The sequence below is a fragment of the Thamnophis elegans genome, chromosome 2 (assembly GCF_009769535.1).
Source record: "Thamnophis elegans isolate rThaEle1 chromosome 2, rThaEle1.pri, whole genome shotgun sequence".
Taxonomy (NCBI): domain Eukaryota; kingdom Metazoa; phylum Chordata; class Lepidosauria; order Squamata; family Colubridae; genus Thamnophis; species Thamnophis elegans.
This window is the reverse complement of record NC_045542.1, coordinates 138,461,723-138,481,228: the sequence shown is the minus strand read 5'-3', so window position 1 is coordinate 138,481,228 and position 19,506 is coordinate 138,461,723. Positions and strand designations below refer to the sequence as shown.

Below are 19,506 nucleotides of genomic sequence, written 5' to 3'. Positions count from 1 at the left end.
TCCCCATGCTCCTATAAAGCCTCTGGAGCTTGGGGAGGGCAAAAAAAGCACGCCAAAAATGGGGGGAAGCATTGGTCGTGCATGCATGCGCACTGGGGTTGTGCACATAGCATTATGGGTGTGGCACACCTGTGCACGACCCTCCTGTGCTCCCCCTGCTTTTGACACACGAGCCAAAAAAGGTTCACCATCACTGCTATAAAGCATTGTGAAGCGGTATATAAGTCTAAGTGCTATTACTATTTGAATGTGAAGTTGCTGAATGATAACTTTTCTAAGTTCTGTGTGAAAGGAAGCAATGACTTTTTGCCGTTGAACTTCAATGTAATTTGGAATTGCAGTTATTTGTTCAAAAGATGGTTAAAATATTTATAATTGAGAAGTATTTATGCATTGCTCTGGAGAAAAAATATGTTAAAATACATATGTTACACAAAGTAAGAGTTAGTTTGGTGTAGTGACTAAGGCAGCAGGCTAGAAACTGTGAGACTGTGAGTACTATAGCGGCCCTGCCTGAGACACAAAGCCAGTCACCCTCTCTCAGCCCCAGGAGTCAAAAAAGCAGGAATAAAATGTGTTTAGAAGCAACATACACAAAAATCTGACTGTCAAACATAAGAAAAACACTTGGAAAAACCATATTAAATCACATCTAAGTCAGTGGTGCTATTCAGCCGGTGTTATCTGGTTTGGGAGAACCGGTAGCAGCGGCAGCGGGAGGTTCCACCCACCCACCCGGACATCATCATGTCCCATTTTTTATGCTCTGCTCATGCGCACAAGGTCCTGTGCATGCACGGAAGTGGCACGCTCACATTTGTGAACCAGTAGCAAAGGTAAGTGATCTAAGTGTTTTGCAAATCTAAATTGGATTCTCCCCCCCCCCCAGTGATTCCCACAAAGGGGTACAAAAGAAACCCAGAAACACTTAAGAGTGTTGCTCTCTTTAGCTCAGGGATGAAACACATTTATTTTTGAGGACGTGGGGGAAAGTATGGCATTTTATTCATTGTTTTAAATGTTCTCCAAGGAATGTGGAAGGTATTGCCCGAGAAGAGCCGAGGTGGCGCAGTAGTTAAATGCAGCACTGCAGGTTACTTCAGCTGACTGCAGTTCTGCAGTTTGGCTGTTCAAATCTCACCGGCTCAGGGTTGACTCAGCCTTCCATCCTTCTGTGGTGGGTAAAATGAGGACCCGGATTGTTGTTGGGGGCAATATGCTGACTCTGTAAACCGCTTAGAGAGGGCTGAAAGCCCTATGAAGCGGTATATAAGTCTAACTGCTATTGCTATTGCTATAAGAGTTAACATCTTTGGAATTAGGTGGGGTTAAAATGTTAGGAATGGTTAATTCCTATATATTTTGAAAACAGAAAAAATATAACTTACAGCTGAAATGGTTTAAAAAGAAAGAAAGAAAGAACTATGCCTACAAACCACTAGATATGTGGATTTTTTTATTTAAAATCACTCATCAGCCTACTGAAAATGGATAGGTTGCCAAGAAATTTCGACAAGTGCAACTTCGGCAGTTTCTGGCCTGCAAGTGTCTTGCAGGCTGTTCGCCCAATCTAGTTATGCCTTGTCAAAGCTGATTTCAACCCTAAATCCTGTGGGTTTGAGGCAGAAATGTTTCTACTCGGAGATGCCAGGGACTGAATCCAGGACCTGGATGCAAAACCGGATAACAGCGCAATTGAACTCTCTTGTCTTCCTCGTCGTTTGAGGGTCCCCTGTTTTATAGTCTTGTGACATTTTCTGTGGATCTGACACTCCCGCTCAAGATGAGCTGCATTCTGCCACCGGCGTTCTTTAGCGTGTCGCGATCTCGATGGCGTAGAATCAATGGAGCACGGAATGCAAAGGCGATGCTGGCAGGATCTCTCCTTTCATGTGCCTGTGTATATTCAATCAGCCTGGGAACAGATTTAACTTGCATATTCAGTGTTTTTGGAGAACTGTGTTAGGGCTGCTGTCTTGCTTTGATTCGTTTTCCCTGCACAGTTTTGCCCACACTTACCAGCTGTGTAACCTTTCGAAGAGCAAGTTAACTCATTTGGGTGAGCCTCGCAGCTCTTGCCGAGCGAGTGAAAAAAATAATAAAACAAAACAAAAAGGAGAACATATTTGTTCGGCATTTGTGAAAATCTTCAAGGCTTGCAGTGTTTATCTGCTCGTGCGTCTCACGTTATTCCTTAGGTGCTGCTCAGCATAAGAAAAGACATCTTTTTTCAAAAAAAGAAAAGTATGTTCTTGTAGACAGCCATCTGGTAGTTAAGAAAAGGACCTTCTATTTCAACCTTGATTTTTCAAGGCAGGCATCGTGGAAGGTCTGTTTTCAAGCTTGTATGTTGTGACAGAACATCCTGTGTACCCAAGATAATGCACCTTCATCCACTTGGCTTGACTAGATGATTCAAAGTGAGATAGCAGAAAGATCAGTCAGACAGGTTCCTCCCATTTTCTGCCTGCTACCTCCAGGTGGTTGAAGAAAGACAACGCTGAAAGAGTCACCACCTCCGAAATCAAAATAAAAAAGGGGATGTCTTCCTTGTTTTTACCCTGTGCAGAGATCATGTTAATAAATATGTGGCTTACTGAAACAATAAATCAACAGATTTTGGTATCAGGGAAGCTCCTCCAACAGAATAGAGCGCCCTGCTGTATCTTCCGGTGGAATCCTGAGCTTTTGGCTGCATAATAAGTGGGAAGAACAGTGAAAACTGCAACAGAGACAAAACTGCTCTCTGTGTTACTGTGTTGAAGGATAATAACTAAGGCTTGCAGTGCTGCGAATGTGAAGGGGAAAAATGCTATGGTGCATATTTGAGGTATTGATTTATTTTTTTGCCTTTGAGTGACTGTAGGAGAAATCCATATAATTTTTGAGACAAGATTTTAGAAGTGGTTTGCCCTTGTCTTTTTCTTCCTCATACAGGGAGAGAGCACCCTGTACAAGCAGCTCACCCCTTTCCTAAGAGGGGGTGTGCATAAACACATCAGTGTGCCTACCGTCCCTGTCTTATTGTCCCCATTTATTTTTACCCTGTGTTCATGTCCATGTTTATACTTATACCTGTTATCTTATACATGTTTGACAATCACACTAACTAACTAACTAAATAAAAACAATTGACTCAAACTCAACCAGTTGGCTTCCATGCCTAAGACGGGACTGGAATTCAGGTTTCTCTGCTCCTAGTCAAAACCTCTTAAGCACTAGACCAAACTGGCTCTGGCGTAGTACCTCTCCTATGGGCAATTCCTTAAAGCAGATTGAGAACATGCTTTTGGAAACATCCCTTTGAATCCAATATGCTGCACAGACCTAATAAAAGTATAGGAAGGAAAGCATGTCTGAATCAGACTAAAATTTTATCTAGCCAATTTCTTGTTTCCCATCCAAACTTCCATAGGAGGTTTGCAACAGAAACTGCCAGGTTTCCAAAGTATCTGCCAGGAGGGGTGAAGATAGTATATAATTCTCACAATCAGTTTCCTGACCCCACAGCCATCCTAAGGCTTAAGTGACTGCATTCTATACTTGAGTATTACATTATTCAAAGTTCTCATGAAATTATACAAATTGAAGAGGATCTGATGGCATAACTATTGGATGTTGAATAACTGCTGGTAGGCCACGAAGAATATTGTGATGTCAAGCAAATGGATGTGAGTTTTATGCTAGTTATATGTTCAAGCCAGTATTGAATAGTAAATTTTCCAAAAACGAGTAAGAATTGAGGGTTTTTTGGTGAAACTGTTATAGGGTAGCATGATGACAAAAAGTTATACTGTAGGTAGATATCAGAAACTTATCTGAGATGGATAGAGTTCTTAAATGCCAATTCTGCCTTGATTGTCCTTCCTTGAAATACAGGAAGAACTTGTGAACTTCAGTCTTCAATTTCCAATCTTACTATGCAGATAAAATATGGTTGTTTATACATACATTCAGCATATGAGATTTACCAAAAGTCACCTAAAATGGCTTAGAAGCAGAAATCGCTATTCAAGAGCCATAAATCAGTATTGGCCTGAGTTCTTGTAAAGAAGAAAAAAAGCTATGGCAAGCCATGACTTTCAATCCTATGAAGAGAGTAGGACTACTTTGGAATATACACATTATATAAACTAGCATGACACCAAATTCACAAACTCTTAATTAATTTAAAATCAGTAAGTGTACACAGAATCAATTAAATATACATTTAGTATTGCAGTTAGCCACAATATAATATAAAACAAGATAACACCTTTTAGATTTTTTCCCCTAGCATTTTCCCCGCAAATGCAGGGTTTGCTTTTTTCTGATCAAACAAGTGTTAATCCATTAGTTGCCACAGGAATTAACTGGACATCTTGTTGAATGAGCCTGGCTGAGAGAGAGAGTGGCTGGGCCAAAGTCACCCAGTTGGCTTTCATGCCTATGGCAGGACTAGAACTCACAGTCTCCTAGTTTCTATCCTGGTGCCTTAAGTACTAATATATCAAATAAATGCCATTTTATCTTTTCCTCTCCTACTTTTAGCTTCAGATCTTTCTAACCTTTGTTTATATGTATTTAGATCCCTCAAAAGAAAACCAATGTGGAAAAATGGCAGCAAAAGGGTGAACGATAGGAAGGGAAAAGAATGCCACCCTTTTCCAGGTCTAATACTATCCTTTTGAAATAAATTCGCCACTGGAAGTGACTGCTGAGATTTTATTTCATAATCTGGAAAATAATAGCCCAAAATATTCTCTTTTGGAAAATATTTCTAAATCTCTTTGTTCAAATGTTTATTTTTTTTCCTTATGTAGAATTTGTAAAATTTCCTTCTGAAATGAAGGTTATTATTAAATTCCATGAATACTAAAAGCAAGATGGCTTGTGGAACTCCTTTCACTGAAATTGCAGAATTACAATGTCACATCTCATTGATATTATTGTTAATTAGCAACCACATCAGCTAGTAGTTACCATTCAGGCACAAGAATCAACTGAATAATAGCTACAAGATTTTAATTCCCTTTTTGAAAAAACTGGTTGAATTTCAGATTTGGATTGGATCTTGGGATGATAGTGTTGAGATAAACAAATCTAGCATTCTCATGAAGAGTAACAATTTATTCTATTAACACTTTCTGAACCCAAATATAAACCAAAAGGGTACGCAGAAAACTGCCATTTTGCCATTTTAAAAGAGGGTATAACAATGTATGTATGTTTAGGGAAAAATATGCACTCATGCCCACTCTTTAAAGGACAGGAAACTATCGTAAGCAAATGTTTACCAATAAGTAGATGACAAAATCCTGCAGAATTGTATGCAGCCTTTTTTGTGCTCCTAACCAGTTTGATAACTGAAATGTTGAAAAAATGGGATGAACCAAAAAGAAAAGGTTAAAAAGAACGAGAAACAAAGGAAATTTGCTATTCTCCAGTAATATAGGTTGGGCCTAAGACCAGAGAAGCAAAAATATTTGTCAGTAATATGGAACCTGCTTCCAGTGGCTCTCTCTCTCTCTCTCTCTCTCTCTCTCTCTCTCTCTTACATGACTGAGTAATACAATTTTTGAAACCTGAGCTGAAAGGCAAAATAATAAAAAGAAATGCCTTTGGAACTACCTCTGAACTAACAAGATGATCCTTCTGGAGATAAAATGTCATATTTGAATGACTTTGTACCAAAGGTGCTTTTCCCAAAGGCAATTAGACTTTCTTGGCTCTTGAACACAAAAAACAAGAAAGACCAGTTGCCTTTTAGAAAAACACTTTTTGGACAGCCATGACCTTAATGATTGAGAATCTCCATAGGCATTTGAGTGACTTGTTCATTTCTATCATGCTAGCAAGTGGAAAATGTGCCATCTATTGAGTTCTAGGTACCTCTATATCATCTGGATAGAAGATGAACAGACTCCTAAGATCAGAAAATGGTATATGGTGGTAACCTTATGAAAGTCAACAATTACAGCCATAGATTAAAACTTGACTTAGTTTAGCAGAGGAACAGTATACCTAATATTCTCCTAACTCATCTGTGCATGATTGTACTTGTACCCAAAGACTCCAATTGTATCAAAGGAGATTTTCTTACTTTACTGGCTCCCATGATTCCCGCTCAAAGCCCCTGTGAATTGACTGGGCAATAGAGGACTCCATGAGATCGACATATCTAACCACAAGTGGAGCAAAGAGATCTTGGAGATGTTTGTGGTATTTTCCATTGCACAAATTATCTAGAACAAACAAATAAAAGCACAATAAGACACTTTTAGCAGCATTCCACAATTACGCAGTGTAATTTTTATCATAACCAAATCCAAAGCCCAATCAATAAATGAATCTGCTGTCAATTTCTTTATTCTAGAAATATTTTAATATAAACAAGGAAATAATAGAACCATGGCACTGATTGTTTTTGAGAAATACTTAAGAATCACTTAAGTAAATGTTTGACCACTCAATCAAAAATATTAAGACATTTTTAACATTTTAATTTTTCCTGTTAACAATAAATGTGAACATAAATGTATGTATTTAGGTCCAAGAAGCTCCTCCATTACAAGTATAAACTGATTTCATTTAGAATTCTAAGATCTCTTGGAAAATTATTTTTGATGGACCTTTTATATCAATACGGAAAACTAAACAAGAAATCCCCAATTTTTCAGAAAGATTCTGAATCTTAACAGGAATGATTGGATAACTGCAAGTTTATTTGGAAGTAATCCCAGGATATTCAATAGGACTTAATTTCTAGCAAATGGATCTATTACCAAAGATTTAAAGTAATTTAAATTATTACTGCCAATCCACCCAGAATCCCGAGAGATGGGCTTAGGAAATGAACCAAGTATTTTTAGGCAGACTGACATTTGTGTAAGGTGAATTCCTCAATTTTCTCAGAAATCTATTTGTCACACTGTGTTCAATACCCTTTGCTTCCAAAACCATGAGAAAAATGAAAGAAGCCATAATGAATAAAATTAATAATCCAACTCAGTGATATGAGCCATGGTGGTGTAATGGTTAGAGTGCAGTACTGCAAGCTACTTCTGCTGACTGCCAGCGGCCTGCAATTTGGCAGTTCAAATCTCACCAGGCTCAAGGTTGACTCAACCTTCCAACCTTTTGAGGTCAGTAAAACGAGGACCCAAATCATTGGGGGCAGCAGGCTGACTGTAAACCACTTAGAGAGGGCTGTAGAGCACTTTGAAGTGGTATATAAGTCTAAGTGCTATTGCTATTGCTATATATATATATGAAAAAGCCATTTTTTTCAGTAAAATCTGGTCCTCACATTAAGTTGTCAAGAATACTTCATGTCTGCAGTGAAAACATTGCCTTGAAAGGTGCACTGTAATATATTTCTGTAAGGAGTTGGTGGTAAATAAAGAAAACTAAAGTGATTGTGTGAATCCAACACATTAAGAGCACTTAAGGGGACCTTTATTAACAAATCCATGTCATTTGGTTTTGGGCAAGGATTATCTTGATTGCACTTTTTCAGAAATGTTTTACTTTTTTTTGGTTCTCATAAAACTTACAAAAGTGACAAAATGCTGTTTTTATTATTCTTTTATACTACTTTTTAAAAGATATCTATGACTTTTTCGTAGCTTTTATTTATTTTTTATTGTTTAGGATATGTCAGACACTAGGGTTTTTAGAATATTTTTTTATTCCATCTTTCTACATGTGTTTGAAATCTCTTCTTAAACAAGAAAGAAAGCCTTGCTTCACTTAAACATAAATATTTTTATGTAGAGGTGTCAGTAGAGAAAAATATGTCTTTCTGATCTGTGTGTGTCCCAAGATATTAGGGCTCTTGACTACCTTTTGATTAAGCTTTGAAAGACAAAAACTTTTTTTATTGTGAATAGTAGCTTGGAAAAAAAACCCCTTATTCCTAATGCAAACCTCCCCATTTGCACCCAGATGAAAAAAGTTTTGTGTGCCACAAGTAAGTACCAGAAGCTGCTGGCACAGTCTCTTCCTTGGTCCCCTGGCTCATGTGATTTTGTGTTGTGACGGAAGGAGATAGATTTTTTTCTGCATCCATTTCTGCAGTCTCCCCAAATAGATTTGCAATGCAAGACCTACCAGCTGATTCAAGGAGAAATTAGAAAGCTGATTGGTATTGCTTTTTTATAAATTGAATAACAAGGACTGGATATCTTCTTTTTGCAGGAGTATGAGTATGCTCTGAGGCTTGGTTGTGGGCTGTTTTTGTGTAGGTGTGTGTTTCTGAATATACAATAACAGTTTTCTTTCATAAACATTCGCAAAATGAAGGTTCCTTGGTGCTCTCTAAGCTTGATTGTTTTCTTGCAGACATTTCATTAAGTGACTTAACTAAAGGGTTAAGTGAGGAAGAACCGGAAATCAGTCAAAATTAATATTAGCCCAACACTTTCATCTCCCTGGAGAATAAATTAAATGGCCAAAGTACAATACATACAGTCACTTCGAAGGGAGTCATTTAGAAGCTGAAAGAGTGGAAAGCTGTCCCAGGTGTCTGGGGGCTGGACTTCCAGCGCAGCATCCATGTCTACTGCAAACAATGAGAGGAAGGTCTCCGCGTGTTCGACCATTAAGTCTGACCACCAAGCAAAGGCCTTGAAAAGTTGCAAAACAAAACAGAATTAAAAAAAATAAACAGAAGTGTTATTAAACTAAATCTCACGTTCGGGAGGCCCTAAATAGTAAACCAAGTGAATACCTTGGATAAATCTAGCTTTATGGTAAGGCAAACCGTAGTGCAATTGCTAGCACGTTGTAATCATAAGGCAACTAGGGCGCAACAGAGTGTCTGCTTCTCGAGGAGTAAACTTCTCAAGGAGTAACTTCTCAAAGAGTAAAGACTCAGAGGTATAATCTTCCACATCTTCACAATGGACGTGAACCTGTTCCGTTTACAATAAATCACTTGTGGATCATGCTATTTCTTAAGAGTTCCTTGTGTAAAATATATCACATTTGGGAGTTTCTTCACTGTCTTTGTAGGTTTTCTGCTCCTCTTTCCCAGGGAACCCTCAGACATTACTTTATCAAGTATGAAAACTGGGGATTTAATGGCCATGAAACACCCCACATTTGCATTCAAACTCAGCTAGCGGGTGAGTTTTTAACATAAACTAGCGATCACAATGGAAACCCCCCCCACATGACATCAGAAGAGCTACTGCAGTCAAGCTATGATAAAACTACTAAGAAGTAAAGAACGTTGAAAACCAAGAAATATCAGTGAAGTAACTCATGGGCCATGCGCACGAGTCCTCAGGAAGTCATTGTACAGCTTCTCTGAAATGACATTCACATCATACATGTCTCAGATGTGAATGTGCTAGGAACACATGCACGCGTGTTTAAAATCACTTCTGGCTTAGGAACATGCAACATGAGTGGTGTTATCAATAGGACCTTGTGCAATAATGACTAAGCAATAAAAAAAATTACTCAAGAGTTCAATGCTTAGGTAGTAATTGTCATTTTCTAAAGCATTAAGAGTATTTTGGCAAGTGAGTCAAGGGCTGAGATTATCTGATTAGATATATGTCACTGAAATCCTGCTCCATAATCCATATTCTTATAGGTAATCTTTCTAGTGATTGCCTCTGAATTATATAAAATGCTCTCCTGAAAACATATATGCATTAGCCATTTGTAGCCTCTTTTCAGAGGCAGATGAAGACTCCTTAATTTTTCCAGGCCCTGTAAACTTAGCTGGAAATGATTATCCATATATACCCCGTTTCCCTGAAAATAAGACCTCCCCGGAAAATAAGCCCAATCAGGCTTTTGAGTGCATGCACTAAAATAAGCCTTCCCCCCAAAATAAGCCAAAAATATTGTACCACAGTAGCAGCCATGAGGTGACCATGCATGCCGCCTCCTGCACCTCAAAAATAATAAGAACTCCCCCAAAATAAGGCCAAGTGCTTATTTCGAGGGGCAAAAGAAAATAAGACCCCGTCTTATTTTCGGGAAAACACGGTATATATATTAAAAATTGTATTAGTTTCCAAGAATAGCACATGTGAATAAACTTTACATATCCATCCTCTGAAATGAAAAGGACAAGCGAACATAAATTCTTCTGATCTCAGGGAGACTGTGGTATATATCTTTCTCTGAATCTTGCTAATGTTGTGTTGGCAGAATATATTTCAAAGAAGATACATTTTTGTCTTTCATTTCCCCTAGTAAATAAGACAGCTTTCCCTTGAACATGGTAGACAGAGGACTAGAGGACTTACTTGTAGAAGGGGAAGGGAGATTATTCAGTAGAACTCCCATATGCACCAGATGGCACTATCTAATATTAGGAAGTCTCCTTAATTCTCCATTCTAGAGACCATTCTTCTCTTTTGGGACCTTTCTGGAGCTTGTCAGGTGAAGAAATCCTTGAAGAAGTTAGCTTTCCAGAATTCCATTCTGCCAGCATGACATTGGAATTTGATGCTTGTGAACATTTTGGGGTTTGTTTGTTTGAAATACTTAAGATATTTGGAACATAATAAGAGCATTTAAACTGAAATTGAATTATTAGTTGTTTATATTTAATATCAAGAAACAGGACAGTGAGGAAAAATAGAGGAAGATTCCACAGTAGGGAATGAATAGGCATTGTTTCTAAACTATTCTTAAGTGAAATCTAGCCATGGATATTAATTCTGAAATGTCAGTTAAGAGACTGACATCATAAATATATCAACTCTCTTTTACAGAACAATTCCTTGTCCAGTAACTTTCTTCTATTAAACCATTAATATTTATGTAACTTAAGAACTTTATTCAAGAAGTAATTATAATATGGATGATCTTCATTACCAACATCATATTTTGAGAAACAGAGGCAATGAAGTATTTGAAGCAATAAACTGATACATCCTATATCGTACATCTTCATTTAAATACTGCTTTTGGTCCTTCTGTTTTCACTAGCAAATGCTGTAGATATTGATAAAAAATATGAACAATTCTAGTATAATCGATTAAATGCCATCCAGTTGCATAGATTCTCTCCAGAATTCTGGTACAGCTAGTGTTAAAATTTCCTAAAAGTAGGAAAGTAATTCTACCGGCATTGGTAACATTGATATAGCTCCTAAAGGTTGATACTAATGTGATAAAAATTACTAATCACTAATGTGATATACATTTTTATGATATTAAAATTAACTTTTAGGAACTATGCCAATGTCACCAATGTCAATAGAATTATTTTCCTGCTTTTTAAAATGTCATCTGTACATTCCAATGAATGATTCCTATATGGTCTAGAAATTTTTTTTCTGTACTATTGAAAGCTATATAAATTCCATAAGAAATGAGGGGGAAATTGTTATTGGACAGTTTTATTTTGTCTAGGAATCTTGTTTCTATAATAGCTAGTATTAGACTTTCACGAGACTTCTAGAGATTCAATCAAAACAATTCTGCATTTTCTCCAACGAATGTTTCAAACAAAGATTATTAATAATCCTGCCTTTATGCATTGTATAAATCCAGTCTAGTGGAAGAGCAATGTAATTATATTGGTATTTTGAGACAACATGAACCACTTTTATTGGAATCCTCTGTAATGTGAACTGTTATATCAAAACGAGAGAACAAAAATCTTGTGGCATCTAAAGATTAACTTTTTATATCCTTTTAACATTAGTTGTAAATTCTAGATCACAACACCTCACAGTGTAATAACTTTATACTTATAACTCAAAATGTTTTTTGAGATAATTTAATCTAGAATTCAACCATTACATCCTGTTTTCATAAGTAGGAAAAAGAGCCAGTGCTTTTGAAATTCAAAGAAAGAAACATGGTAATTTCTGTAAAAATGATTTTTTTTGTAGTGGGCACTGAATTTGCATATAATAATAAATCTGCCTTTTCAGGTCCAAGCTATCATCCTGAAATCTCTTTCTGAAAACGAGAAAAATAATATTGCTATTTAAGAATACCATTCCCCAATAATAAAATGTACTTTCCCTTTACTTACCTTCTTTATAATAAACATAGAAAGGAAATGCAAATCCTACATCACAAAATCTATGAGTTATTTGACCATACCCATGAAAATTCATGTATATATGCAAGTTTTCAAGAGATAAATACATATATACATATTCATACATATATACATATGGAGAGAGAATGATAATTTCAAAGGTCTGCAGTAAATAAAAGCTTTAAGGGTCCCTGCATGTAATTTGCAAAATACATCCCCCTTCCCATTTTGGAAAAAAAAAAGAGAAGATAAATGGTATAGAGCTAAAGGGATATCAACTATATTATTGGAAACTGCTTAGATTGTAGCATGTCTTGCAGACTCATTTGGGATTTGTTTTAAACAGCAGATTTTTACAAAGTTTTTTTTTAATGACTCAGACTTTTTTGCAATTAATTTCATGCATCTTTGTTTGCCACAGACATGCATACTAAGCAGCTTCTTAATTTTTCCTTGGTAATGCTTGTTATTTTTAACAAACTAACTTTAAACTAGCTTAAGATAACTTTTTTTCTGGTAATGTTTTTGTGTGGTCCCTTCCCCATGTTGGAAGAAATATCCAGGTCCAGTTCCAAGCCGGGAGAAAGGCACTGGAGACAAAATGGAGGCTGGAGGCTGATTGGAAAGAGGGTCCATTTATTGCTGAAGCAGAACCACCAAGCATGTGTGATTCTGATGCAGCTGACCACATGGAGTTGAGGGGGGGGGGTATTTATACCTTCTTTTGGGCTTTGCACTTGAACTTCCTGTTCCTGTTCAAGAACATGCATTCTATTGGCTGTTGCCATATACAAATCCTAGGAGTTTGTCTGAGCTATGTTTGGTTGAAGTTTGAACTGCTGTGGGTGATGCAATTGAGATGATGCAATGAAGGAGCTTTGGGAAATTCCTAGTGTGGGCTGAGGGCTAATCCTACCTTTGTTGGATCTTGGGTGAGGGTATTTGCTTATGAATAGAGCTACTTATCTCTTTATCTCTTAAGTGCTGACATCTACTGAGAGCTATTAAGAAAGGTGGGGAATGCCCTCTCCCTCCAAAATGATGTTTCATCCAGGGAAATATAATATTCTGCCTTTTTAATATTTCCCAAAACATTTCATTCTTCTAGGAGAGGGGTGAATGCTAACTTTCTACACCTGTTTACTTCTCTTTGAATGCTGTTCCAAATGCTCTAAGGCAATTTTAGATAATGTGCCTGCTGCCTGTATATTCTCAATAATAATAATCTCAGCCTTTCAAATGGCAAATTATTTTGGGAAAGGTCTTTTAAGGTCTGAGAATGACTGATAAATAAACACACTGAGTTGTCTTGAAGGGTACCAAATGAGTGAACCCCCCCTCCCAATGTTTGGCTATTTTACCCATCCATCTTGAAACATAAAATGAACTGGGGTTTATTTCTCAAGTGTTATTGTTTCCTATCAGAAGATTACTGACCCTGGAGGTCTCTCCTAAGCTTTTCAGATAATGTTACTGCAAATGAGGTAGTGTAAATGTATTGGAGATGGCAGGAATTTCCTTTGTTAAAATTCTTTCTTGCAGCAGTTTGGAATCTGCATTTTAGGTCTCGTGGCCATTAGCCATGGAATGCATGCTTTGAAGCCATCACCAATTGCCTTCTGCTTTCTTTCCAGCAGACTAATGATAGACTAAAACCTTTCTTACCTTACACAAGACGATTTGTACCAAAGGGAGGGTGCGGTTGGAAACAACATGGTTTCCCTTAATCTAAACTTCCCTTGAACACCTCATTTCCATTCCCAGAAAAATGCCCTTTCTGAGTTACACCCTCAGCCATCTGAGAGCAGATTAGATTAGATTAACAGAATTGGAAGGGACCTTGTAGGTCATCTAGTTCAACCTCTGCCCAAGCAGAAGACCCTATGCCATTTCTGACAGTTGGCAGTCCAGTCACTTCTTGAAAGCCTCCAGTGATGAAGCTCCCGCAACTTCCGAAGGCAAGCTGTTCCTTTGGTTGATTATTCTCACTGTTAGAAAATTCCTCCTTATTTCCAGGTTAAATCTCTCCTTGATCAGTTTCCATCCATTATTCCTTGTCTGGCTTCAGATGCCTTGGAAAATAGCTTGAACCTTTCCTCTCCTCGATCCTATATAATCTCTCTCCATATATACATATTGTATATACTAAAACAATACACACAATGAAAAAAAACCAGAGGGCAAAGTGCTATACTCCTAGCTACTTCTTTCTCATTCAATAGATATTAGCAGCAGGGTGAATTATAAATCAGGTGTGTGTGCTGAGCAACAAGGGAAAAACAACAGGCTGAGGAAAGAGCCCAGGCAGGTAAGACAGGTGTTGGGATGTAACCGCAGTGCTTGTAAAAGTATACCCATTGCTACATGCAGGGCTGAAGAACCTTCCCGACGTTGGCCTGCGATGTAGGGCTACAGTTCCACAAGCAATTGAAACTGAAGTTGCTGTTACATTCCTTGAATCCAAAGTTACAAAGCAAGGATTACCCAGGGAAGATCCCATTAGGAAACATGGCACTGAGAGGGCATGCACAAAATATGATAGGAGGTGACTCAATTCATTCAGTTGAGTGACATACCTCTTTCCCCTGCCAGGATCATCCAAGATTGAATAAACAGTAGAAAAACAGGGAGGAAATTTAAATAGGCAATCAGGCATAAGTTGGGACTGGTGGCGTGCCACGTGCTAGAAATAAATTAATTTTACATTGTTTTTTTAATTAGAGAGCTATTTTAGGTTTTATTTTAAATGTGAAATTATTTTGAAGGATTTTTTTAATGCAAGATAAAAAATGGTCAGTGACAAGGAAAGCAGAAAAGAGGGAGTTGACATTACAGGGTTAAAAGGTATAAACAAAGGTTTCTTTTATTGGAGTTTTAAAAGGATGATTTATAAAAGTTATATCAAATCACTGCAATTTCACTGGAATTAATTTATATAGAATTAAGTCATCCTATACCCGCAGTATATGCAGCATACACTGTGGGTTACATGGGTGCCATATACTGTATTTTTCGGAGTATAAAATGTACCAGAGTATAAGATGCACCAAGATTTTGAAGAGGCAAATTTTAAAAAAAGTTTTTGCACTCTGCAGACCTCCCAAAAATGGCCCATTTTCGCAAAAAATGGCCAGTTTTTTGTCAAAAAAGGGGCATGCATAGCCTTTAGGAGGCTTGTAGAGTGCTCCTCGGGGGCTGGGGGGGGCAAAATTGAGCAAAAAATGGCTCATTTCTGCCCCCTCCCCAGCCCCCAGGAGCATTCTGGAAGGCTCCTAAAGGCTATGCTTGGCCATTTTGGTGAAAGGGGCAGAGTTTCAGGAGGCCAAAAATGCTGTATTCCGTGTATAAGATACACCCAGATTTTCACCCTCTTTTTTGGGGTAAAAAGGTGCATTTATACTCCAAAAAATATGATAATAGCAAATTCATTCTGATCAAAAAGCGGTCAGAATATTATATATGAATTTGTGTAAGATGAAACAGGATTGTTCCTAAGCTACAATTACCATGAAGAAAAAGGGTCTGCTACTTTATGTAATCATACAGACAACCCTTCATCAACTTGTGCCATCCACTTGTGTCATCCAGATGTATGAGGTCTAGAATTTTCAGAATTGATGACCAACATTACCAATAAATTTTGGGAGACATAGGAATAGTATGTTTAAAGGGCATCATGTTTGGGAAGGGCATGATACACCTTTAGATGCAAAGTACAACTTGGAAGTGATTCAGTGTCTGTCATATGAAAGATGGCAACCACAAACTTTATCCCAGCCTGTCTAAGTTGTTTTCACACTGTTTACCTCTAAGAGTGGCCATGGAGGATTTGCCTGGCATGTTTCTAGGCTCTACAGCTGATATGAAAATGAATTGTAGGAGTATGATACCAGTCCTGGCATAGAAGAGTCTAGAAGAGACTATCCTAAGGGTTAGGTAGGTTGTTCCTGCAATCACTACAGATAAAACAGTGTGAAGAAGCTGGCACCTGAAACTGTGATTTGAGGTGATGAGAAACCTTAATACTTGTATTTTATAATAGTAAGAGAACCATCTCTTTCCTGAATGGCTTACAGCTAAAATTTATTCCGTTCAAGATTTCTAGTACCCTAACTAACCACCAAAGCTGAATTCATGTACTGAATGCCTCATGAAATATGCTTCATTTCACAAAGCATAAAAATATTTAACTTCCTAAAGGGTCTCAAAAAGTTGGATTTCCAGAAAACCAGCAGTCAAAGATGATATGGGAGAGAAAAAGGAGTTATAGTATTGTTTTCAAATTAATTTCAATAATGTCCATGGCTTTATATTTATGGGTGCCACAGATATCTTCCTCTGAGTAATGGGTGTTAATGACACAATTTCATTATCTTTTATCTTCTTAGGGAGATTCACATTTGTGTTTTTAAAGCATATGGAAATTGTGTTGCTGGCAATTGTTCATGGAAGCCATCTTGCAATGGAAGTAGTATTTCTCATGGGCCAAATTCTTAACAGCCTCTTTCCTTCCATGAATATACCTTCCTAATCTTGGTCAGATTAGGAGGTGATGGAGAAAGAACTGCGTTCAACATTAATTAAAACTATTATATTGGTTTTCAATTTTAGCTTGTTATGGTATATATGGGGGCTCCTAGGCAAAAGTAGAAGCCATGGTGGAGGCAGAGCTCTCCACCTATCTCATGAGGCCTCAAGTGACAATCTTATCTGTTTCTGAAACTCAGGTTAATTCAGAGTTACACCTTATCTGTGAAACAACTATTTCATGATGCTGGAGCGATATTGGCCTTCTTGAAGCTTTCATTGTACTCTAAGCCTTTTAGTGATGCACTCCTTAGAGAAGGGAGAGAAGTGTGAAAAGGTGTGATTCAAGGTGACTTTGAAGTAGTCTATGGAGATTCTCAATCATTCAGATCATGGTTGTCCCAAAGGTGCTTTTCCAAAAGGCAACTGGAATTTCTTGTTTTTTGTCAGAGAATTCATGGCTGGCAGAGACATGATAACAAGGTCAGCCAATGAATAAGGCTTAGTAACAAGGTCAGCCAATGTGTGCTGAGATAGTAAGAAGCCTGGGCGTGGCTTAGCTTTGCTAACCTCTGAGAACTAAAACGAAACTAAACTGGACTGCTGCTCTAATCTGAAACTGAGGAATCACTCTTGGTATTGTCTATATTACTTCATGTGTTATTATGTATATAAAGAGAAATTAATGAATCCTGGTAAATCAGTTACCTTTGTATGCTTTCTGGGTTTGATTTCTGCAACAAAGTCTGACAGTTTTTTCCTTGAGAATATTTTGCTTCTCATCCAAGAAGCTTCTTCATTTCAGATGAGAAGTGAAACATTTTCAAGGGAAAAAAGGCATCCAGAAAATTCAGTTGCCTTTTCGAAAAGCAGCTTTGGGACACCTTGAAGTAGCAACTCTCTGGTGCTTTGCTCCCTTATTTCTTTGGGAGGGCTATAACTTCCCTTTTCATATGTCAACTTCTTAATATATGGCTTTATAATCTACTGCAATATCCGCCCTGAAATTGAAAGAAAAATATCAAGCTTGTTCCTAGTGATTTGGCAGTAACATGGACATATATTGCCATTGCTGTCTTTCTTTTTCACCTTCCCAATCTAGCTGGGATTTCTAATTCTGCTTAGCATTTTCAGGATAAAAAGTTATCTGGAGGTTTGGTACCTTTTATATCGTAATTATTCAGCTGTTAAAAGCCTATGGCCAAAATCTGCATCATTATCAGTCATGGATAAGTGCATACAACTATCGTGGAAAGCTAAATCTAGAAACGGTGATTATGCAAGAAGACACACTTCTTCATAGAATAAGATGATGATACTTTTGTGTAAAACCAAGAAGACATTGTATTATAGTGCAACATTTTTACATGAATGTCTTCATTAGCGATCTTCTGTGAAAGCTAATATTGAAGCTGTGCTCTGGAACACAAGTCCTGAAGGGTCCCACACAAGATAAATTTTCTTGATAAAATCGCAATCAGAGAGTGAGTTGCATTGTGCTATTTACTTGAATATATCTTTCAAATATATTTCCTTGCAAGGTTGTATTTATTGAAATGCAGAGATATTTCAGGAGGAGAATGGATTGTCTTACTTAAGATTTACCTAGGACATAAGCATTATGTCTGCAATTTACACAGGTATGCACTTGCTCTAATAATTCTTGTTTGGAAAATTTTAGCATACTGCTGCTCACCTCTGCGTGATGTTCTTCATTTTGCTGCAGAACTTCAATCACCAATTCCGCCAAGCGAATTGTATCTTCTAGTTTTTTGGCAGGCGTGATTAACCGACCTACATTTTCTGCAGTACAAGAACTTGAATTAAAATGGAGTGAGACAGAAGAAGCTCAATATAAGGCCAATCGATTAGGTAGTTAATTAAAAATTGTAATAATTGCAATCTGAAAAAAAATCTACATCATGCAAGGATTAAAATGCGATATAGTTAGTACTGAGCAAATTATGAAGCAACATTTGTTGTTATATTAAGAAAACAGTGCTCCAACATTGAATTTAAAAGATATATAAAGACTGCCTTCCTTTGCATTGATATTTAATTGAAAGTAAGAAATGTACCTTTCCTAGAGACAGCATCTTTCTAGTATTTACATTAGGAAGATTTATTTTCACAATTGATACATACATATATCTGTGCTCTAGATCTGAAATATTTTTGCAATGTGTGTATTGTATAAAATATCTAAGAATTAGTCATGTTTAAGTGACAGATTAAAATGAAGTCACCCTATTTTATATTCTTTGAACTTTAAACCGAAAAAAAATAGAAGAAGTCTCCCATGTTTATTTTTGAGAAAGCTAAAGAGTTGGGAAAAGGGGTGAGAAGGAGAAAATGATGACCAGCAACAAGTTAGATGGATTCAGTTAGAGTGGTGATAGTGTATTATTAGAAGACTTAAAGGGTCAGGTTTGGGACAGATCACCCTAACTCAGTGTTTCTCAACCTTGGCTACTGGAAGATGTCTGGACTTCAACTCCCAGAATTCCCCAGCCAGCGAAGAATTATTATTATTATTATTATTATTATTATTATTATTATTATTATTATTATTATTGCTATTGTTGAAATTTTATAAAGCAGTCCCCTTCAAGTATTTCAGAGATATGAGACTGTTTGCATATCTCTTTCCTCGTGTCATATTGAAGTCTTCCATGATTAGTAACCAAGCTTCAAAAGTATTGCAAAATTGCTGCTTATTAGAATAAGAAACCAGGAACTGGTCATGTGTATTAATCAAAGTTTGCTGGCTTATGAGCTACGGTGGCACAGCGGCTAGAATGCAGTACTGCAGGATACTTCTGCTGCCTTCCAGCTGCCTGAAATTTTGCAGTTCAAATCTCCCCAGGCTCAGGGTTGACTCAGCCTTCCATCCTTCCAGTAAAATGACGTCCCAGATTGTTGGGGGAAATGTGCTGACTCTGTAAACCCCTTGGAGAGGGCTGTAAAAAGCACTATGA

At 37.3% G+C, this 19,506-nt stretch overlaps 1 protein-coding gene across 13 annotated transcripts in view; it reads right to left on the bottom strand.

The window, feature by feature from the left end:
• The window catches only part of CADPS (calcium dependent secretion activator), a 440,774-nt gene that overhangs the window by 109,367 nt on the left and 311,901 nt on the right, over nucleotides 1-19,506 (bottom strand). For 4 of the 13 annotated variants that reach the window (XM_032210572.1, XM_032210571.1, XM_032210579.1 and 1 more), the window contains exons 19-22: nucleotides 18,225-18,322; nucleotides 14,578-14,586; nucleotides 8,450-8,606; nucleotides 6,083-6,224 (exon numbers count right to left, since the gene is read on the bottom strand). In XM_032210572.1, the coding sequence (XP_032066463.1) occupies nucleotides 6,083-6,224; nucleotides 8,450-8,606; nucleotides 14,578-14,586; nucleotides 18,225-18,322 (406 nt within the window). Of the gene's footprint in view, nucleotides 1-6,082; nucleotides 6,225-8,449; nucleotides 8,607-14,092; nucleotides 14,100-14,577; nucleotides 14,587-17,489; nucleotides 17,504-18,224; nucleotides 18,332-19,506 lie in introns of all 13 variants that reach the window. The other 9 variants (XM_032210575.1, XM_032210574.1, XM_032210573.1 and 6 more) reach the window with 4 other exon arrangements.